This window comes from Heterocephalus glaber, unplaced genomic scaffold (assembly GCF_053883595.1).
Source record: "Heterocephalus glaber isolate CG9 unplaced genomic scaffold, H.glaber_assembly_v1.0 deba00000071, whole genome shotgun sequence".
Classification (NCBI taxonomy): domain Eukaryota; kingdom Metazoa; phylum Chordata; class Mammalia; order Rodentia; family Bathyergidae; genus Heterocephalus; species Heterocephalus glaber.
Window position 1 is genome coordinate 2,573,459 of NW_028258137.1, and position 17,542 is coordinate 2,591,000.

The 17,542-nt window shown below is 61.6% G+C and overlaps 1 protein-coding gene across 1 annotated transcript; it reads left to right on the forward strand.

The window, feature by feature from the left end:
* The first annotated feature begins 6,099 nt into the window (after positions 1 to 6,099).
* On the forward strand, positions 6,100 to 11,883 carry Foxf1 (forkhead box F1). The gene is made up of 2 exons (XM_004842754.4): positions 6,100 to 7,259; positions 8,511 to 11,883. Exons 1-2 carry the CDS (start codon positions 6,290 to 6,292, stop codon positions 8,669 to 8,671), a joined length of 1,131 nt encoding a protein of 376 aa, XP_004842811.2. The 5' UTR covers positions 6,100 to 6,289; the 3' UTR covers positions 8,672 to 11,883.
* The last annotated feature ends 5,659 nt before the right edge of the window (positions 11,884 to 17,542 follow it).

Below are 17,542 nucleotides of genomic sequence, written 5' to 3' on the forward strand. Positions count from 1 at the left end.
CACTTGGACAGGGTCCTGGGCACACACGGCTGCTTGGGCTCAGAGCCCCATCTGGGCGGCAGTGTTCCCCCACCCTGTTCCCTTGTCATGTGAGTCCCTCCCTCTTGGGGCCCCTCATATCTGAAAAATACTAAGCAACGGCCCCTTGGCATTGAATTTATGTTTTCCTTTTGGCTGGTAGTCTGGGACCCTTCTCTTCATCCCCAGGTTGGGGGCCTGTCCCGGGGCCACAGCCCTCCTGTCCCTCTCTGAGCACCTTTCTGTGCTCGCTCTACTTCAGCACAGATCATCAGCTCAGAAACTGGCTCAGGGGCCCCTTGAGCACCCCCAAACACACACACACGGGCAAGCATGCACTGCAAGGAAGTCGTCTCCCATTCGAACACCGCTCAGCAGAGACAAACATATGCGGGGGTTCTGGGGGCTGTATCCACGGGACGGGGCTGCACCAGACCCAGGGGGCTGGAGGCCGGGTGTCCCTCCGGTGGGCTGGTTCTTGGAGCTTCGTGTACTGCAAATGCCAGAAAACTCCCAGCCATCTTGCAGGGAAGAGCTGTAAATTCCTGGGCTGCACTGTTGTCAAATATTTCATTGAAGAACGTCATGGAAAATGTGTGCTTTCGGGTAAAAGGGCCAAGTGGAAGGGGCAAGCGCCGGCTGCAGCGACGGCCAAGCATGGGGGCGGGGGGGAGCGGTGACTAAACCCCGAGCCTCTTCCCAAGGTGGAGCTGATGGGAGGTGAACACCAGGGCCTGCGTCCAGGGGCGGCCCTGGTCACCGCTGCCGCCCACACTGCCAGGGGTTACTGAGCCCCACCTTGCCCTGGGGGTGCTGCAGGACTAGGTGCGACCCAGGTGGCTGCTTTCCTCCTCCCCCGCCCTTCTCCCAGTCTGGGGCTTGGAGTCCGGCTTGCTCTGACTGCCTTGCTTTGAGCTTAAAGAGGCAGCAAGGGACACTGCAGGTCATCCCAAAGGAGGGCTTTCCCTGCCGCGCCGATACTGCGGGCCCCCTCTGCACACCTCCCTTATCGTGCACCTCCTTTCTGCAGCTACGGAGAGGGGAATCCCCTGTCAGGGCTCACACGGGGCGAACAGGGTCCCCACATCTCTGTACCATGCAGGACCCCATCTCTCAGGGGCCCATCTGTCACCATAGAAATAAAGTAGGTGTGTCATTGTGTTTTGGAACCCGAGATCAAAGCAGACCCTGCCTTCGGGATCAGGGTGGGAGTTCTGTGAGTGGGGAGGCCCTACCCTGCCTAGCAAGGGCTGGCAGGTGTCCTTGGCCACAGTCCGGTCCGCTGTCACGCTTGCACCATGTCCACCCCGTGTCACACGCCCTGAAAGCGTGCCTGACACCTGGGGGACGCGCATCGCCCTGCAGATCCCTCTGCCTGCGGCTGCGGCTGATGCTGCTGTGTCACCCCTGTGACCCCTTGGCCTAACGAGGCACCCTGCACTGGCACACGTCTCCACATGTCCTCTGATCCTCTGCGTGTGACAACGGGGCCTGCGGAGCTCGGAACACGCTGTGTGGCACACTCAGACTACGCCAACCTGAGCAGCGGGCTGCCTGGACCATCCTGACTGCACACGGCACTGTCCCCTTGCATGCTCATTTACACTGCTCGGTGCCCAGCGCGCCATAGTATTCTGGGGTGTTTCTGCGAGTGCCTGTTAGACCGTTAAACAGAACATCTTAAAATGGCGACACACAGGGAGCCCCTGTGCTGGCTCTCTGCTGTCCTCAGAAGCCTCTCTGCGCCCAGCTTCCGGGGGATGCCCTGCAGCCGGGTTCTGTTTTGGCACCAGTCTGCAGGTCCAAGCCCCTGCAGACTCTGCACGCAGGTCAGCTGTGATCCAAGCAGGCCACCCTCCTCCCCCCGACCCTGACCTTCCCCCTGCAGTTCTGGGTACCAAGCCCAACACACACCCCTAGACCCAGGCCGCACCGAAGCTGCCGTCCCTACCAGAGCCCCAGGACTCCACTTCCCCACTGCCCCGCACCCCGTTGGTGCAGCCCGGCCACCCTACCTACCAAGGGACGAAGCTTGCGGGGCTGCGAGGAGCAGGGGTGGGGGGCGAAGCGGGCTAATGCGGAGCAGGGGCGTCAGGCAGGGCGGCTGCCCTCGCGGTGGGTGGTCGGCGGCCGGCGCACACCGAGAGCCGGATCTGGTTCGGAGCTCGGGTTACGGCGCTCGCGCCCGGCGGCTTCACTTAAGCAATTAGCCAGTGAAAATACCTCGGGCCTGGGGAGTGGACGCGACACGGGCATGTCTCTTACCCACCCACCCCAGTTCTGGGGGTTCCTCTGCCTGCATGGGGGCGCACACAGCTTTGACTTAGGATGGGAGAGGTGTCTGCAGATTTTAAGCTAAAGGCAGTGTTTTCTCGCAGGCTGAGCCCCTGAGGCCTCGCTCCCATTTGAAAGGGTCCCCCAGCTCCCTGCCCTGCTGCACCCTCCCCTGAGCCTAAGAGTGGGCAGCATTACGGGTTCCACTTTCAGAGAAAGAGTCAGCTTAGGTGGCATCCCGCGGGGTTGGGGGGCTGGATCTCCATCCACCCTGTGAATCTGATGTGCAGGGTCTCCCTGCCCTTATCCTGGTGTGTGGGGGGGTCCAGTTTGGGTCCTGGCCCTGCAGGGTCGTGGAGGATCGAGCAACCCCCCTGAGCCCCATCACTAAGGGAGGGGGTGCTGACTTGGAGGAGTTCCCGCGAGATCAAACAACTGTGGAGGGACAGTTACAATTCTGTGCTTGTGGGTGGGGTGTAGGTTTACGAATGAGTTCCATGCTTCCCGCAAGACCTCAAAGAAAACCCCCGCAGAGGTGTCACGGTTATGCACCTTGGGAGTGGGTGCAGGCAGGACAGTAATCACCCAAGTTATCAAACTCCCCACATCATCAAAGGGGTTCAAGCCCCTTTGGGACCCGTCTAAGGAGTGATGCGCCCAGTACCACATAGTGAGCCACCGAGCAGCCTGCTTCCTGTCCTGCGGCTGTGGTTGTCTAACTATTTTATTTTATATTATACCGGGAATCGATCTGAGGGCCTCGAGCTTGCCAGGCAGGCGCTGAGCCGCTCAGCTACACCCCTGGCCCTGTGGTAACCATCTTAATACCACGGTTTTCCCATGAGTCTCTTTCCCCTGGAGCTGGAAAGCCAGGCTGTGCGCCGATGAAGCCTTCCAAAAGCCCACTCTCTCTGACCACAAGGAGGCAGGGGGAAGAGAGGCCACCACCCTCCGTGCTTGGAGAGAGGAGGGCTTGGAGGGAAGGTCACTGGCAGCCCAACCCCGCCAGCTGAGCTGGGCTGGCCAGGCCCAAGTCCCCTCTGGGGCTCAGTGTCCTCACCTCAAAAGTGTCTGGTTAAGGGAAACCTCTCTGGCATCTGGAGAACCAAGAACTTGGCTCCTCACAGAAAAGTCTCCTTGCGTGGCTGTGGCTGTGGTTCCCCCCTCCCCTCTCAGGCTCCCACCTCCTCTGCCACCCCAGGAGAGAGCAGGATTTGGCGAGCGCCGGCCCTGGGCATCCCTGGGACTCTAGCTCCACACCTCAAGGCCCTGGGGTCCAGGCAGAGTCTGCTTCGCTGCTGGGGCCTGAGTGAGTGAGTAACGTGGCCCCCACACCATACTTCCACCCACAGGCACAGCTCTCTGCCCCCAAACCTAAGAAGCTCCCCTCCCCCCCAGGGAAGCCTGTGAAGGACAAAGGGGGGCAGGAAAACTGAATTCTGGGTGAGCCAAAGATGGGACCCCAAGACCCCTAAACCGGACAGAGCCTACAGGGGAAGGCGGCTGCTAGAAAAGGGCTCCCCAATTTCGCCTTCAGTAGATTCCCCTCACTCTGGGGGTCCCCACGAGTGGAGGAGCAGGAACAGGAAAGGAAGTTACTCCATTTCGGGGAAACTCAGCTATTCCGTCCCTGACGTCCCTCCCTGGGGGCGAGGGGACACAGCGGGAAGAGAATGCGAGTGCGCGAGGGCGTCCAGCGAGGGTGCGTGATGCCCCAGGCTGGGGTCCGAGCGGTGCCACAGCGCTCCGGGAAAGGCAGGGGCGGAGGGCGCGGAGGCGGCTGTGTGCGGCGGCCGGGTCCGAGAATACCCGAGACCGCCGCGCCCAGGGCCTACCCTGGACCTTCCCTCCGCGCCCGAGGTGTCCGCCGGCGGGGCCTGGCCGAAAGCACAGGGCGGAAGGAGGCTCTGCTCTCCCAGGAGCTCTGCTCTTCGTGGAGAGGCGGCGACAGCGGGGCAGGCTAAGCCCCCAGCTCCTGGCAGGGACGGGCCTGGCGCCCCGAGGCGACCAGGCGTCCCCTGCGGGCGGCGAAGGGCCGGGAGAGGGAGAGGGAGGCCAGCGGGGAGCGCGGAGTCGGGAGAAACCCTTGCGGTCCGGGGCTTTGAAGAAGCCGCAGGTCCCGCTCAGAGCCCGGCACACGCCTCTCGCCCCAGCTGGCTCCGGGGCACGGCCGTGCGGCTCCTCGCGACGACCTGTGGAGACTGGAGACACCCCCGCCCTCCTCTCCACCCGAGACCCTGGCAGAGAGGCCAAGCCCGGCGCGCGACCGTCAGCGCCGCAGCCACTCACCGGGGTCTGTGCGCGCTGCGTCCCGCCGGCCTCCCGCGCGGTCCTGCGCTGCGCTCCGATTTCCCAGATTTCCCACCGCCGCAGGCCCTGTCCGCACGCCGGCAAGGCGAGGGTGACGAGCGGAGGCGTGCGTGCGAGCGAGCCCTTAGGCCGGCAGCCAGGGGCGCGAGGGCAGCCTCGGCCCGCGCTCCCTGCCCGCTCTCCGGAACCTGGCCGGGTGCGCAGTCGGAGGCCCCGCGGCGGCGGCAGGCCGAGCCCACAGGGGCATTAGGCCAACTCCCCCCGCGCACGCGGAATTCTCTATTATTATTATTAAAGAATCCCCCAGAACGTGTTTACGTTGGGCCGTGTAAACTTCCTGCCAGGGCCTTTGCCATCTCTCGGGAAATCAGAACCTACTTGGAAAATGGGGACTCCGGGCCGCGGGGCCAAACGGGGGGGGGGGGGGAGTTCAGTGTGTGTGTTGGGGGAGGGCGGGAGAATCGGCTTCGTGTGAGTTCAGACCCGAACAGTGTTGGTGCGCGTGATCAGCGTGCTGTGGGGTGTGCAGGAGCGCGCGCATTAACGAGCGCCCACGAGCCTAAGCGCCGTGTTTGTGCGTGGGCATGCACGCCCGGGCGTGAATTTGCACGTCTGGGTCTGTGTAATTTGCTGGACTTGCTTGTGCACCATCACATGTACATGTGTGCTAAGTGTGCGCAGTAGGGCACGCACAGCTGTGCGCACGCACGGGCGAACGAGTGAGTGGGGCCGCTCGCTCCGGGAACCTGTGTGGTTTGCATCGCCTCTGGGCCAGCGGCTCTCAGCCCGAGGCGCCGGAGACAAAGCGACCACGACCCGCCCGGCGCTTTCGTTTTCCGCCCCAGCCCGGCCCCGGACGGCTGGCCGCCGGCTCGCGCGCTGCTGAGCGAATCCGAAAACTCCCGGGCGCGGCGCCGTCCTTCCCGGGGCGGGGAGAGTGGGTAGGCGGTCCCTCGAGGGAGCTCGCCCCGTCCCGCCCGGGACCCGCAGCCCAGCCCGCCGCGGCCCGCGAGGGGCGCGCCGCTCCTTCCCCCGAGAGCCGCCTCGGGCCGTGAGTGCCCCGCAAGACCAGGGACCTCGGCAGCGGCAGCGTCCCGCGCGGCGCCGCCTAGGCCCGGGAGGCGGGTCGCGCGGACACTTGCACGCCAGGTCGGTGGAGGCGGGGCGCGCTCTGCAGGCGGCCTCGGGGCGGCGAAGGTGGGGGCGCTTCTAGCGCCCACCTCAGCGAGGCCGGAGGGGCAGGGCCGGAGCGGACTTAGGGAGCCTGTTCGCGGGCCACCGCCCGGCCGAGGCGTAGTGAAAGCGGCCTGGGCGGAATCGTGGGGCGCGAGGCCGGGTCGGAGCTGGTGCGGCCCGGCCGGGCTCGGGGAGCCTCCTCGCGGCCTGCGCTCCGCTCCTTCCCGGTGGGAGGGTGAGCAAGAAAGAGGGAGGAGAGAGGGGGAGGCGGGAGCTGGGGAGAGGGGCTCTGAGCCAACCGCGGCTCCCGGGGAGGGCGGGCGGGGGAGGCGCGCCGGGCCCTGGAGCGGTGGCCGCGGATGACGGCAGAGGCGCAGCCGGGCCGCTTGCGCAGCCCCCTCCCCCTCGCCCTCCTCCCCCTCCTCCTCTTCCTCCTCCTCCTCCTCCTCCTCCCGGCTCCTCGGCCGCGCAGAGCAGCGGCAGCAGCGGCGGCGGCGGCAGCAGCCACCCGATGTCTTCGGCGCCCGAGAAGCAGCAGCCCCCGCTCGGCGGCGGCGGCGGGGGAGGCGGCGCGGCCATGGACCCCGCGTCGTCCGGCCCGTCCAAGGCCAAGAAGACGAACGCCGGCATCCGCCGCCCGGAGAAGCCACCGTACTCGTACATCGCGCTCATCGTCATGGCCATCCAGAGCTCTCCCACCAAGCGCCTGACCCTCAGCGAGATCTACCAGTTCCTGCAGGCGCGCTTCCCCTTCTTCCGCGGCGCCTACCAGGGCTGGAAGAACTCAGTGCGCCACAACCTCTCGCTCAACGAGTGCTTCATCAAACTGCCCAAGGGGCTCGGCCGGCCCGGCAAGGGCCACTACTGGACCATCGACCCGGCCAGCGAGTTCATGTTCGAGGAGGGCTCCTTTCGGCGGCGGCCGCGCGGCTTCCGAAGGAAGTGCCAGGCGCTCAAGCCCATGTACAGCATGATGAACGGGCTGGGCTTCAACCACCTCCCGGACACCTACAGCTTCCAGGGCTCGGCCGGCGGCCTCTCGTGCCCGCCCAACAGCCTGGCGCTGGAGGGCAGCCTGGGCATGATGAATGGCCACTTGCCGGGTAACGTGGACGGCATGGCCCTCCCCAGCCACTCGGTGCCCCACCTGCCCTCCAACGGCGGCCACTCATACATGGGCAGCTGTGGCGGCACCGCGGCTGGCGAGTACCCGCACCACGACAGCTCTGTGCCGGCCTCCCCGCTGCTGCCCGCAGCCACCAGCGGGGTTATGGAGCCACACGCCGTCTACTCCGGCTCGGCCGCTGCCTGGCCACCCTCAGCCTCCGCAGCCCTCAACAGCGGCGCCTCTTACATCAAGCAGCAGCCCCTGTCGCCCTGTCCCCCCGCAGCCAACCCCCTGTCTGGCAGCCTCTCCACGCACTCCCTGGACCAGCCTTACCTGCACCAGAACAGCCACAATGCCCCAGCGGAGCTCCAAGGTGAGTGGGAACCCGGGGTGTGTGGGTGCAGCCCCGAGGTCGCCAGGGCCAGGGCCGGCAGCCCCGAGGGCTCCTGCAGGCTCCGTCCCAAGGCTGAGAGGCGCTGGCTCCCCAGCACCCTGGGCCTTGTTCTGTCGCCCGGGTGAGAGCAGCGCAGTACCCGGCTTGGGGCTACTTTGTTTCTCTTTCTGTTCTACATCCCCAAGCCTGATCCGGAGGCTCATTGTCCCCAAAACTCTCAGACCCCAATACTCTAAGTTCCTTTGGGTCCCTCAGTCCCCTCACTGCTCAGAAAGGCCTCTGTATGGACCTTGGGCCCCAGCCTGGACAGGAGGCCCACCAATCTGTTCCCTGCCGGTCCCTCCAGCTGCTGGCCTGGGCAGAACCAGAGAGCTAGGCCCAAAGCCACCTGGCCCCAGCCCTTCAGGGAGCCAGGCCTGGCTGAGACCAGGGGTACTTTGTGGGGACACGCAGGGCACTGCGGTGGCCAGGGCAGAGGGTCACAGCTGCAGGCCTCAGGACTTTGTGTTTCTCAGGACCCAGGTTTTCAGGCCCCCGGGTCCCCAGTCCAGACGCAACCCCAGGAAGCAGATTTGGACCCAGCTCCCATTCCCATCCCCCCACCCCAGGAGGCCCTTACCTTCTGGGCCTAGCAGGGAAGGGGCTCTGAAGAGCTCTGCTGGGTGCCAGGTCGGTGGTCTGCAGCTTTGGGGAGGCAGGAAGGAGCCTGCGGGAGGCCGACCGGCTGCCTCTCCACGGGCGCCCCGCTGCCCCGGACAGCACGTGTTCTCCAAGGGATCCTGCCGAGGAACGAGCCGCTTCACTCCTTTGCTGAGGGCCTCACCGCCCTGCCGCCTCCTGGCCTGGCTGCAGCTGCTCGCTCCACCCTGGAGGTGGTGGCCGGGGAAGTGCAGTGCTGGGGCCCTCTCTGAGGCTGCGGCAGAATGCGACCTCTTTCCCGTTCCCCTTCAGCTTTGGGAAGTGCAGTGTCCGAGGTGGGAGAGGCCTGGGCTGAGGGAGCTTTGGGGAGCAGGGCTGGTAGCCGTTCTGGGACGGTTCCCCGGGACCTCTCGCCGCCGAGGGCCAGGAACAATCGGGTCGCTATGTGGCGGGCAGTGAGCCCAGGTCGGCTGTGCGCCTGAGCCGGGCTGAGCCTCTGGTGCTCCGGGGCAGCGCTGCTTCTCTGCCCTGCGGTCTGGCCCCCGAACGCTAACACCTGTACTCCCACCTCTGTGTCCCCTGGCCTGGCAGGCATCCCTCGGTATCACTCGCAGTCACCCAGCATGTGTGACCGAAAGGAATTCGTCTTCTCTTTCAACGCCATGGCTTCCTCGTCCATGCACTCGGCAGGCGGGGGCTCCTACTACCACCAGCAGGTCACCTACCAAGACATCAAGCCCTGCGTGATGTGAGGCCGGTCCGCAGGACCCTCCCGGCACTGGCCGGCCCGGGACTTCGCAGCCACTGCCGGAGACTGCGTTATTCTTGAGGTATAACCTTCCGCAGGAGAAAGGGGCCCGGCCCCTCCCCGCCCGCCGGATTGCTTGGAAAGAAATCCCCAAGGCCAAGACCCAGCGCCGCGACCTGGGATCAGCAACTCCTTCCGTCCCCTCACAGATTTTTAAAGATTTGTCCGATGGTGGTGGTGGGGCTGAGTGGACCGGAGCTGTCGGGGAAGGAGGCGTCTGTTTTCCGCCCTGTCCAGGCCGTGGGCTGCAGAAGTGCAGTCGGGGACAACCTGCAACTTCCAAACGAGAGTTCTGCTGAGAGCCCTCCAGGCGCTGCCGTGGCAGAGGGGGGGGGCTTTTACAGGAAAGGCAAACGAGCGAGACCAATCATTATCAAATACTTTTTATTTTTCGATTGAGTATTTATCTTTTTATTTTTAACTTTTTTGAAAGAATGTTTTGGAAAGCGCAAGCCTCCCTTTACAGCCCTCTTTCCAAGAGGGGAGGGGACCAGGCCCGGTGCTCTCCCCCGGTCTCCGACGCCTCCTCTGCAAACACAGGTGGATCTCTGTGCGAATAACTTGCATTTCTGAAGCCACTGTTCCTCTTCAGAAGAAAACAGGAGCCGAGAAGCCCACAAGTGCGGCTGTCCAGGCCTCTGCTGTCCCTGCCAGCTTCCTCTCCCCTCACTGTTTTGAGTTTCAGTCTTCCCTCGTCCGTGGGTGTTTTCTCTCTCCCAGTCTCTACTGTAAACTTTCTGGTCCCAGGACGAAGCCAACACGGCCAGAGGCGCAGGGACGGGAGGCCCAGGACCTCGAGCTCGGCATCGCGGTGACGCAGAAAGGTTAAGGCACTTTTAAAATTCTAGCAAGGCTCTTCCTGTTATTTATTCTACTTTCTTTCCCTAATAATCAAAACCCCGCACAGGCTCCTCCATTTATCAGTATTAATGGTGTAACTTGTTGGCAATATTTGCCGCGTAGAATTTTTTTTAGATACCCATTGTAAATTTGAAACAAAGACCAAACCATGTAAAAACAAATTCCCATATGTTTTATATAAATATATATATAATATGAAGGACTACCCGCCTTTTTTAGTATTTCGGCTGTCGGGGTGCAGCGTTTGTGAGACACATATTTTCAGTTTCCTTCTGCACTGTATAAAATGACGATTTGAGGATGTTTTGCCTTTTGTGTACTTTTTTCCTAAAAAAAGAACAAAAATAAAAATGTGTAACATTTGTACATGGCCTTTCGAAGTGTATCAGCTAGAAATAAAGTCGCGTGGACATTGTACTGGGATTGGGGTTGCAGAATATTTTCCGGGTCCCACAGAAAGGCTCCAGTTCTCCAGGGCTTTTAGACACTTAGAATGTGGGTAATTCGGAATACCTTTTACTTTTCTTTTTTTCTTTTTTCGGCTGATCCTTCTCTCTTCGCTCCTCATTTCACACTGAAGTAAAATCTGGACAAGGGTAATTGTTTTTCTTGGCTTCTGTGTTTTAGGAAGAGCCCTCTGCCCCTCTAAATGTCATTTCTTGTTAAAAAGAAATAATCAAATGTTTGAAGAAAAGCTCTGATCTTTCCGCTGGGGAAAACCAAGCTGGCCATGTATGCATGTATGTACGTATGTGTCTCACATACGTGTGTTCTATATGTTACATATGTAAATGTATTGATGCGATAGATACACATAATTGTTTGCTTTCCCATGGCCAGTGAGAATGTTACTTGGAGCTTCAGACATCGCTGGTCCCATATTCTAGCTGTTACAAATCATGAAACAGGTTCACAGTTTTGTTTTTGGTTTCTTTTGTTTGATGGTGCCTTATACTTGGTTTTCCCAAATGAAAATTGAGTTAAATTTGAGCAAGAAAAGGGCTGTTGGGGGTAAAGCAAGGTTATAGGCAAATTTCCAATCCAGCAATATTTCTCTCCTACATCATATTTTTTTCCTCTCTGGGGAAAAACAAATAAGCTTGTGTCTTCTCCTGACTGCCCTCCTCTGTTCCTGCCCGGCTACCTAGGAAAACAAACACAATAAGTCACTTTGTCGTGTGACCCACCGCAGTGTCTGCGCTGTGGGGTCTCCAGTCCCCGAATCTGCTTCTTCTCAGATCTGACATTTTGGACGTGGGGACATCTTCTCCGGTGCTCTGTTACATCAGAAGTATCAATAGACTCGCCCAGGCAATTAATGTCCCAAACTAACAGCTGTCTGTAACACGGAGATAAAACGAACAAGAAAAGGCCTGTGACTCTCTCTCGGGCGGGCCGTAGTGCCTGGCACATGCCTGCTCAGAAGGCAAGAGTGCCCAGCTAGGGCAGCGCCTGCACCCCGTCAGGCTCCCAGGAAGTGGGGCTGGGCTCTGGCAGCTGCCGGGGCTTTGGCTGTGTCTCCAGCCCCTGCTCCCCACGGGTCTCAGTGCATCCCCATGGGTATGTCCTGGGGCACCGCTGGGCCAGAGTCCCGGGGCTGAGGTCCCCGCTTCCTGTCAGCTTCCTGTCATCTCTGGGCTGTGCTTCCATTTCAGCAGCATCTCCTGCTCTCCCGGGTCCGGGGCGCTGGCTGGGTGGCAGCACCTGGAGAGGCTTGTGTGGAGCAAGGGCCAGGGTCCCTGGGGACCAGACTGGCCTCTGTCTCTAGGTCTGATCTGCAGCCTGAGGATGAGAGGGAAAGTCCGGCCTTCAGGCTCCAGGCAACCCGGAAGGGCTGGATCCGAAGGCAAAATTGTCTCCACAGCCAGCACCCAGCCTTTGATTTTGGGCCGCAGAGGCTGCAGGCAGACGCTCTCGGTTGGCTGCAGCTCTCCAGGGAGCAGGGCTGGGCTTGCCCAGGTGCCATGGGGTGAGGCTCCGCAGGGGCGCACCAATATGCAAGGTACAGGCTGGGGCCGGTATCACCTGTGCGTGCAAGCGAGCAAGTCCCTGCTACCACGCACGGAGCATCTGACCTCCACGGAAGCCGGGAGTCTGTCCTGGGCCGCCCAGAGCGCACGAGCCCCTCTCCCCGTCCTGAAAGCCCTAGAAGGGAAGTGACAAGGCTACAGACTCCCTCACAGCTGGGCTCCTGCTGGGGGCCTGAACCTCTGGCTGAAACCAGCCCACCGGCCACTTGCCTTTCACGGCAGAGGTGCGGCCCCCAGCCTGGTGCTTGCGGCACACTGCTCAGCAGCTGGAAGGCGCCCCATGCGGGTCTGGGGTGTGAAGGTGCCTGGGCCAGCTCTGCCCTGTTAGTCCCTTTCCTTTAGGCTGGGGGCCGAGGGTGGGGCAGAGGGGTTGGCGCTCCCCCCCTTGGAGTCTCCATCAGGAGGAGGCCCCAAAAGATGGAGCTGGGGTCCCTGCCAGCCACCGCCTGGCTCCAGCAAGCCCCATCACCCGGGAGCTGTGGCTTCCTCGTCCCCGACTACACTGTCCCCGTGGACCTGGGGCTGGTGGATGAGGAAGTGAGGCCCCCGGGGAGCGAGAGGTCACCTAGCGCCCTGCTAGGTCATCACCCAGACAAGGACTGGCAGACTCCTCGCACCGGGTCCCGAGCCCTGAGCAGTGCTGTGTTGGTCCGGCCGGCCGCCCCAAAAGCTTCCACAATCCAGGCATCTGGACTTCCTGCCTTCCCAGGGAGAGACCCTCACGCCCACCCAGGGCTCAGCAGGTGGAGTTTGAACAGTGGGTCCCCTGTGCCCACCTCACACAGAGCCCCCAGAACACTGCCGACCCCGAGGGAGGAGGCACAGGACAGAGGTGCGGGGTCCCCCTTGCAGGCACTCGGAGGTGGCCCCATCTGCAGGGCTGCAGCCTGCGGTCTGCCCTGTCCTCTGCCGTGAGGGCGCTTGCCTGGCCTCTGCTGCCCTCTCCTGTCCACCCAAGGTGTGACTGTAGCAGCTGTGGGTGGAGGGGACAGGAGCCTGGGGCAGGCGTGGGGGGCCCCGTCCCCCCTTGCAGCAGTCTCCTTTGTGAGGTCTCGGGTCTCCCTCTTCAAGGGGCAGCCTGCAGAGGAAGCTGAGCCCCGACAGGGGGAGCGCCTGCTCCGACTAGACCAGAACCAGCAGGAGGAGCATCAGGACTCAGACCCCTACTTTCTGACCTCAAAGCCGGGGTCTCTAACCACCAAAGCACAGCCCCTGGTCCCCTGGGGCTCGAGAAAGTGGCCGGGGCAGTAACATGGGGTCTCTAGCCCAAGCCCCTACCAGAGCTGGAAGGGGCAGCAAGTCCTGTCTTCAGTGTGCCAGTCACTGAGGCAGCCCTTCCTTCTGCAGCTCCTAAGCACCACACCCCAGGGAGCACCCTGGGCTGAGCACACAGCCACGTGGGGGATGCTGGGGCCACCACGTCGTGCTGGGTGAGACCAGTGACGGTGGTGTCTCCCCCCCCCCCCCGGCGCCTATGCAGTGCTTGTGGTGGTCGCCTCTGCCCAGGGCAGCCTGCACCGTGGGCCAGCACAGCTGGTCCTGCCCTGTGCATGCCCATGTGTGTGCCACAGGGTGGGGTGCAGCGGCCAGGCCCTGGTCTGGGGAGGGCGATGTGCTGGTACTGGGGCGTCTGATCAACCACAGCATCCATGGCAGCATCCCTGTCACAGCTACGTGGAAGACAGAGATGGAAGATGGAGATGCCGCGAGGCAGGCAGCCCTGGCTGACCTTGGCGGGGCCTCCTGGTCTCACACGCACCCTCAGCAGAATGACAGGAAGCAGGGATAGCCACCCTCTAGGGAAGGCTCCTGGTGCTGTCCGTGGGGACAGGAGGACACGGGTCCCACTCCCCTCCAGGGCTCTTTGCTGTGATTTCCGCCCCAGGGTGGGAGCTCAAGGTTGGCGACGGCAAAGGAGGAGAGAAGGCTCAGGGGACCCCAGTTTACCTGTCCAGGAAGCAGGAACGTCTAGCAGGCTGGGGCCCACCTGGCTGTCTGCGGGGAGGCAGCGCCACCTGCTGTCCAAAGGCTGCAGGTGGCGCTGGGACAAGGAATAGTCCCACCAGGAACACTGACTGACTCCCCCCGCCCTGGGACTTCAGACCCTGGGCGTCTGCTAAGAGTCCCGGGCTTTGGGGGAGGGGCCAAGCTACTTGGGTCTTTTCCAGTGATCAGGCTTATTTAAAATAGAATCCAGTTCTTCAGGACAAGATGGGAGTCAGGGTCTCTCTGAGCCCCACCGAGTGGCCACACTGGCCCAGGAGGCATCGCCCTGAGACCCGCGGCCCCAGGAGAGGCGGTCAAGGGTCAGCAGCTGGAGGACCGAGTTCAAGTCCTGCTTCCACTGCTTTCCTGCCTGATGGGGCTCCCCTCTGTGCCGTGAGGGGGGATGGAGGGGCTCTCAGTGTAGAGGAACTGAGCTAAGACGGTGACTTTGCCTCCCGCCACACAGCCAGGACCCACTGTGTGGCCCCAGCCCAAGGCTGTGAGGATGCTCTGTCCACCATGGCTTCCGTGAGCCCCGAGGCTGCTGAGGTCGCAGATGGGAGGGCAGTGTTTTGGGGGCCAGGGAGGGCCTGGGGCTCTGCCAGCTCTGGAGCAGGACCCTTGGGAGCTCCTCCCCCTTCCCTGGACTGGTTTCCAGTTCTCCCTGGAGCTCAGGGCATGAGTTCACACTCCAGGGTGGCAGGGGTGTTTGGTTTGCTCACAGCTCAGCACCTCGGGGCCGGAGTTTACCGCTTCCAAGCCTCCACAGCGCGAAGTGTCCACAAGGCACGGTCACATGTCGGCTCCCATCTCAGCCTCGGTGATTTATGGACATCGGCAATAAAGGCTTCCATTCACAGGGGGAATCCTGCCGGGAGTGAGCACAGGAGTACGGCTTCCCACTTGGAGCATCTCTACTGTTGGAAAGGTTGCCCAGGTGGTGCGGTAAAAACCCCACCACCAGGACTGGCGAAGGGGGGGCAGCCCAAACCCCGGTCCCCACGACCTCATGTGCAAAAGCAACCCAGTGCCAGCCGCTGAAAGGACCACGGCAGGCTGCGGGCGCTGTCCCTGGCGGGCTGGCAGCAGAGCCGTGACCCCGTGGCAATCGGAAGTGGGAGGTGCTGAGGCCAGACGCCCTTGCCGGCACCGAAGGCGCAGACCGGTCCCTGCCCCACTGCTGTGTGACCGGGCAGATCCCTCACGCCCGGCTGCCTTTTTCCTCTAGTGAATGGCCCTGGCTTTGCCTCTTTCTACCTTGGTGGCAGCTGGGGACAACCCGTGCCAAGTGAGAGCACATGAGTACCTCAGGCTCCACTCACTGGGGGACAGTGGGCACCCACAGCAGCTCTCGAGGTCTGAGATAGAGGCCTCTCAAAGTGACCACGGTGCTGGACAAAGCCTGCAGTGAGTGTTGAAATACAGAAACATTTTATTACAGTAAAGGACACATCGCCACAAATCACCCTCACAATCCCCTCCAGTTGTCCTGGCCACTTTCTGCAGCAGCTCTGAAGCCCTTTCATGAGAGTCCTTAGTTGCGATGTCCTGGCTGTCTCAATGTGCTGGATCAATTCAAAATGTTCTCCTTTAATGGTCATTTTGACTTGAAGAGCCAGGAGTTGCACGGTGGAGGTACAGAGAATGAGGTGGATGAGGACACAGCGTCATGTTTTTATTTGGTGGGAATTGTGAAAGTTTTGAACTGATTCAGAACTCTGAGGCAGACACAAAAAGATACTCAGGAAAGGGATGTGGAGCTGCTTCAGAAAGGGGCAAGAACAATGGATGAGTGTGTGTGAATCGGGGGGAGGATTTTGAGAGGATTCATGGCAATGCATCTTCCACTGCCATGGATTTTTATTTAAACATTTACCATACCTTTTTTTTTTGGTACCGGGGATCAAACTCGGGACCTTGCACTTGCGAGGCAGGCGCTGGAACCACTGAGCTCAATCCCCAGCCCTACCATACCTTTTTCAATTACACTTTATAAATACCTGTGTGGATAACTTAGTATCTGATCGAAATGTAAACTACATATGAGCACTGTAATGTCCACCGTTATCTGTGACCCTAAATGAATTTAGGTCTCAGTGAGGAGCCGAGCACTGACCCACAGCTCAGCGCTGTCAAATGACGAACCTCACGCATTGCTGTCCCAGCATGGGCTGGCATCTCCCTGGGGTTCCTTCCACGTGGTGCCCTCGTGTGTGCCAGCCTTCAGCTGTCTCTGAATGGGGCAGCGTGGGCGGGGACCAGTTCCCTGGGGCACGCTGCTGCCCACTGGCACAGTGGGCTTCTGCCAGCCTGGGGAGACTCCTGACAAGAGGCCAAGTTTCTCAACACCGGCGTCTGAAATGGCTCAGTCAGCGGGAGCTGTAAGGACAGGACAGGACCCAGCCTGGCTCTGCGGCGCCAGGGGAGGGGGGCTCCGGCTGCGAAGTGGGCAACACCCAGCCCTGGCCTCTGCCCTCACATCCGGCCAGGGCAGGATGCAGCTGCGCAGCCCCACCAGCACCCAGGAACCCAGGTTCTCTGCATCCTGTGGTGCCCTGCTGGGCGGTTGTCCTGCTGAGCCCAGACAGGGCAGGGAGCCCTGTGAGTGCCCTTGGTCACTGTGCCAACCAGGGTCCAGAGCAGGCAGTCCAGGCACCTCAGGAGGAGCGGCCACTCCTGCTGCCGAGCAGGCGAGGAGAGGGAGTGAGCGCATCCTCCTGTGTGCACCTCTGGCTAAAAGGGCAGGAGCAGAGACCCAGGATGGAGCTCAGTGGCGCCGCCGCCTGCCTCGAAAGCGCAAGGCCCTGAGTTCGATCCCTGGTACCAAATAAACCAAAAAACCCCAAAGAACAAAAGGGCAGGAGCAGAGCCCAGCAGGCCCAGAACACCCTGAGGCGGGTACCAAGACACGGCCGGCTGCAGGGCTGGGATCTGTCACCGAGTCTCGGAGGGAGGACAGGGGTCCCCAGCCCCGACCACTGCCTCTTTGCTCTTCACTGCCTTTCCTGTCCGGCACTCTGCACCTTCTGCCCATCCGAAGCCGCTCGGCTCCTCCCGGGGATTCACTGCCATTGCTCCCCCGACTCTTTTCCTTTTTTTTGTGGTACTGGGGACTGAACCCTGAGCCCTCACACTGAGCTGCCTTCCCAGCCTTATTCATCTATTCTTTAATTTTTGAGACAAGGTCTGGCCAAGTCACTAAGCTGCCCAGGCTGGGCTCCAACTTGTCGTCCTCCTGCCTCAGCCTCCAGCATGCTGAGATTGTGGGTATGCACCTCCACACCCAGCTTAGTTTTCTGTTTTTATTTTTTGAAAGATCTATGTCACTAAGAAGAAAATGTTTCTGAGCAAACATCTGAGGAGGGCCTCGCTGGCCTCACTCCGCTCTCTGCCTGCTCCTGGCTGGGAGATCGCCCTCTCTCCTCGTGTCTCAGCATGGAGTGGCAGCGAGAGCGAGGCAGGCCTGTGTGCCCCAGCCCCTGGGCGGAGGGTGGGCTCCCCCCTCGGGTGACAGCTGTCCTGGTGGTGACGTGGCTGAGCTGGCCCTGGTGGTGCCCCATCATCCCAGCACTGCAGGAGGCTGAGGTAGAAGGATGCACAAGTTTGAATCCAGCTTGGGCAACTTAGCCAGACCCTGTCCCAAAAAACAAAGAGCTGGGGATGGGGCTCCCTGTGAAAGGCCTGGGTTCAATCCCTAGCATAATGAAGGGGTCGTGCTGTCGGCCCCTGCCTCTTTCAGGCATAACTGCGACATGCCCGGGCATCAGCTGCGGCACCAGGCCGGACTCCCGCTGTGTGGATGCACTGGAAGGAGCTGGGCCGGGGCGGTGCTGACTGCATCCGCAGCCCTGACTGAGCGGGGTGCGTGGATGGCTCATCTCGCTCCAGCAGCCTCCTCAGGCCAGCCCGGTGGCTCACGGCACTGCACCCATCACAAC

What these genes read in the sequence shown, in the direction of transcription:
- Foxf1 (XM_004842754.4), top strand. Translation starts at nt 6,290, where the DNA reads ATGTCTTCGGCGCCCGAGAAGCAGCAGCCCCCGCTCGGCGGCGGCGGC. An exon ending in TGCCCCAGCGGAGCTCCAAG is followed by an intron (nt 7,260 to 8,510) that starts GTGAGTGGGAAC and finishes CTGGCCTGGCAG; the next exon opens with GCATCCCTCGGTATCACTCG.